Source organism: Oryzias melastigma, linkage group LG17 (genome assembly GCF_002922805.2).
Source record: "Oryzias melastigma strain HK-1 linkage group LG17, ASM292280v2, whole genome shotgun sequence".
In the NCBI taxonomy this organism is placed as follows: Eukaryota; Metazoa; Chordata; class Actinopteri; order Beloniformes; family Adrianichthyidae; genus Oryzias; species Oryzias melastigma.
In genome coordinates this window covers 11424260-11426420 of record NC_050528.1, presented here as the reverse complement: position 1 = coordinate 11426420, position 2161 = coordinate 11424260, and the positions used below count along the sequence as shown (strand labels likewise).

Here is a 2161-nt window from a genome sequence, read left to right as displayed (position 1 = left end):
AAAAAAAAAAAAAAAAAAAAAAAATCCTCCAAACTGATGGAGTCACTTGCCTGAAACTATTTTACAGCTCATGGTGATGGGCTGGAACAATTTCCCAGGAGATTCAGCAGGACTGGGTGGCTGTCCTTGAGGGACTATCTTACAGCTTGCTGTGATAGGTTGGAAGGCAGAGTTGCCATGGGAACCCAAAGTAACCCTGTCACCAGTTTTGGGACGTGTTGGAGTGCGCTCACCAGCAGCGAGACCCGAACTAAGAGCAACTGCAGCACCTCCCACCTCTGCTTTAATCAAACCTGGAGACAGAAGAAGAGACCGCTTTCAAAGTTTGCTTCTAAAGTTGGCACAAAGCGATTGTCATAATTATATTTTATCTTTCACCATAAAGACTTTCATCTCGGACAGACTGAGGATCATTAAAATGCACTTAAGGAGTGTTAAAAGAAAGAGTAATAGATGGTGGGATTCTAGCAGTTCTGATTTTAAAAACCTTTAACACGATCCATTTTTATGCTCATGTTCCAAAGTTATTTTTGTTTGTGTTTTTGTACCTTTGTCTACACTGCCGTCATGGGAGATGGGGGAAGCAGATCGTCCGTGAGACTGGGCAAAGCTGGAGGCTGACAAAGGGCTGGCTGTTCTTTGCGTCACCTTGGAGGAAGACGGCTGAAAGTAGTAATCTTCCCCGAGAGAGTCTCTGTGGAGCTCCACATCAACCACCTGGAACAGGAACAGCCGAGCGTTACTGCAAAAGCCTGAGCGGAGAAGTCATAACAGGAAATGATGCAGACTTACAGTTTCTGCCCCGAGGGTCTGAAGTCCAGTGTATGTTCTGTCCAGCTGCAGAAAAAAATCAAAGAAAATGTAACAACAAACTGATTATGACTTGTTCTTTTTTAATAGCAATTTAAATCTCCCAATAAATCAGAATTCCTAAACATCCACTATTAACTATCTAGTTGCCTGGAGGAGTTTTGGTCAAACTGATAATGAAAGGAGGAAGAATTTGATGAGATCTGACCTTTAGCTGGTGGATGATGTCAATGCGTTTATTGCGAGGGTCTTTGAAGTGGATCTGGATCCTGACAGGAAACTCCCCCCAGCCACGGCGTGTTAAATGAAAGGGGGGCTCACTACAAACAAAAATGTGCTTACAATCATTCCAAGGAAAAAAGACTTGAATCCCTGTAAAAAGCTTTCAATGTCAGGCAATCATCTAACATAAATAACAGAAATACACAAAATATTGGAGTGGTCTTTTAATTATGATTATGCAGTTTTTAGCCTAAATCAATAAATCCGTGTGGTTTTCTAGGACATAGTTTCTGCAGAGTGGCAGTAGTTCATTAGACTTAATGCTTCAACCAGAGAGCTTTCTGTTTACATGCTCTCCCATTAGCTTACAGCCCCTCACATCTCCCAACCTAACATTAGCGTGCAACAAAAATGCTGAAAAATATTGGAGTCGTACAGTTTTGAGCCAGATTCCAGCTCAGATGACGAGAATGAAGACATTCATCATCTAGTCGTCTTCGAATGGATGCAAGAATGAAGCTTGTGGATTATCTATGTAACAAATTTGATTTTTTTCAAATGATTTTTTTTTCTCTGCTCCTGATTCTCAACGACTTGAATAAAAAATACTCAGAAACTGACATTTTAAGCTTAAATTTCTCTATATGTGTCCTCCATCATCAGAAAAAAAACAAAAAAAGTCACTGGAGATGATCTTTAACTACAGACACAAAATCTATGTGAGAATTTTCAAAGTCTTTTAAGAGTTTTTTTCCTTCACATCCGCTCATCTACATTCATGCTGTGTTCAGTCAGACTCAGCCGGTGCGGCGCTCACAGATACCGACAACTTGAATCACGAGAGGCTTATGCGCGAGTGCATCATCAGCTCAAACAGGCAGAAGCTCAAAGCTCTGGATAAGCTGAAGGGGTTAATGAATAAGATGTTAAACTTAAGATCTCGACATTAAAACTGCAATAGTTTTGTTTGTTGTTACGATCCTAGTAATTTGAGTCAGGGCAGCATAAACTCCAACTAATTTAAATGTGTGATGAGTCATGTTGATGATAAATTTTAAAACACAAAATGAGCAGCATTCCTTTATAATTATTAAGCCTAGATTGAGATTCCAGCATTTCTTTTTAAATG

General features: G+C 39.9%; 1 protein-coding gene across 4 annotated transcripts in view; it reads right to left on the bottom strand.

Annotated features, from left to right (window-relative positions):
• Nucleotides 1–2161, bottom strand: part of yeats2 (YEATS domain containing 2) — a 24963-nt gene that overhangs the window by 19177 nt on the left and 3625 nt on the right. For 2 of the 4 annotated variants that reach the window (XM_024273494.2, XM_024273496.2), the window contains exons 8-11: nucleotides 1019–1130; nucleotides 793–837; nucleotides 549–717; nucleotides 51–293 (exon numbers count right to left, since the gene is read on the bottom strand). In XM_024273494.2, the coding sequence (XP_024129262.1) occupies nucleotides 51–293; nucleotides 549–717; nucleotides 793–837; nucleotides 1019–1130 (569 nt within the window). The remainder of the gene's footprint in view (nucleotides 1–50; nucleotides 294–548; nucleotides 718–792; nucleotides 838–1018; nucleotides 1131–2161) is intronic. The other 2 variants (XM_024273495.2, XM_024273497.2) reach the window with 2 other exon arrangements.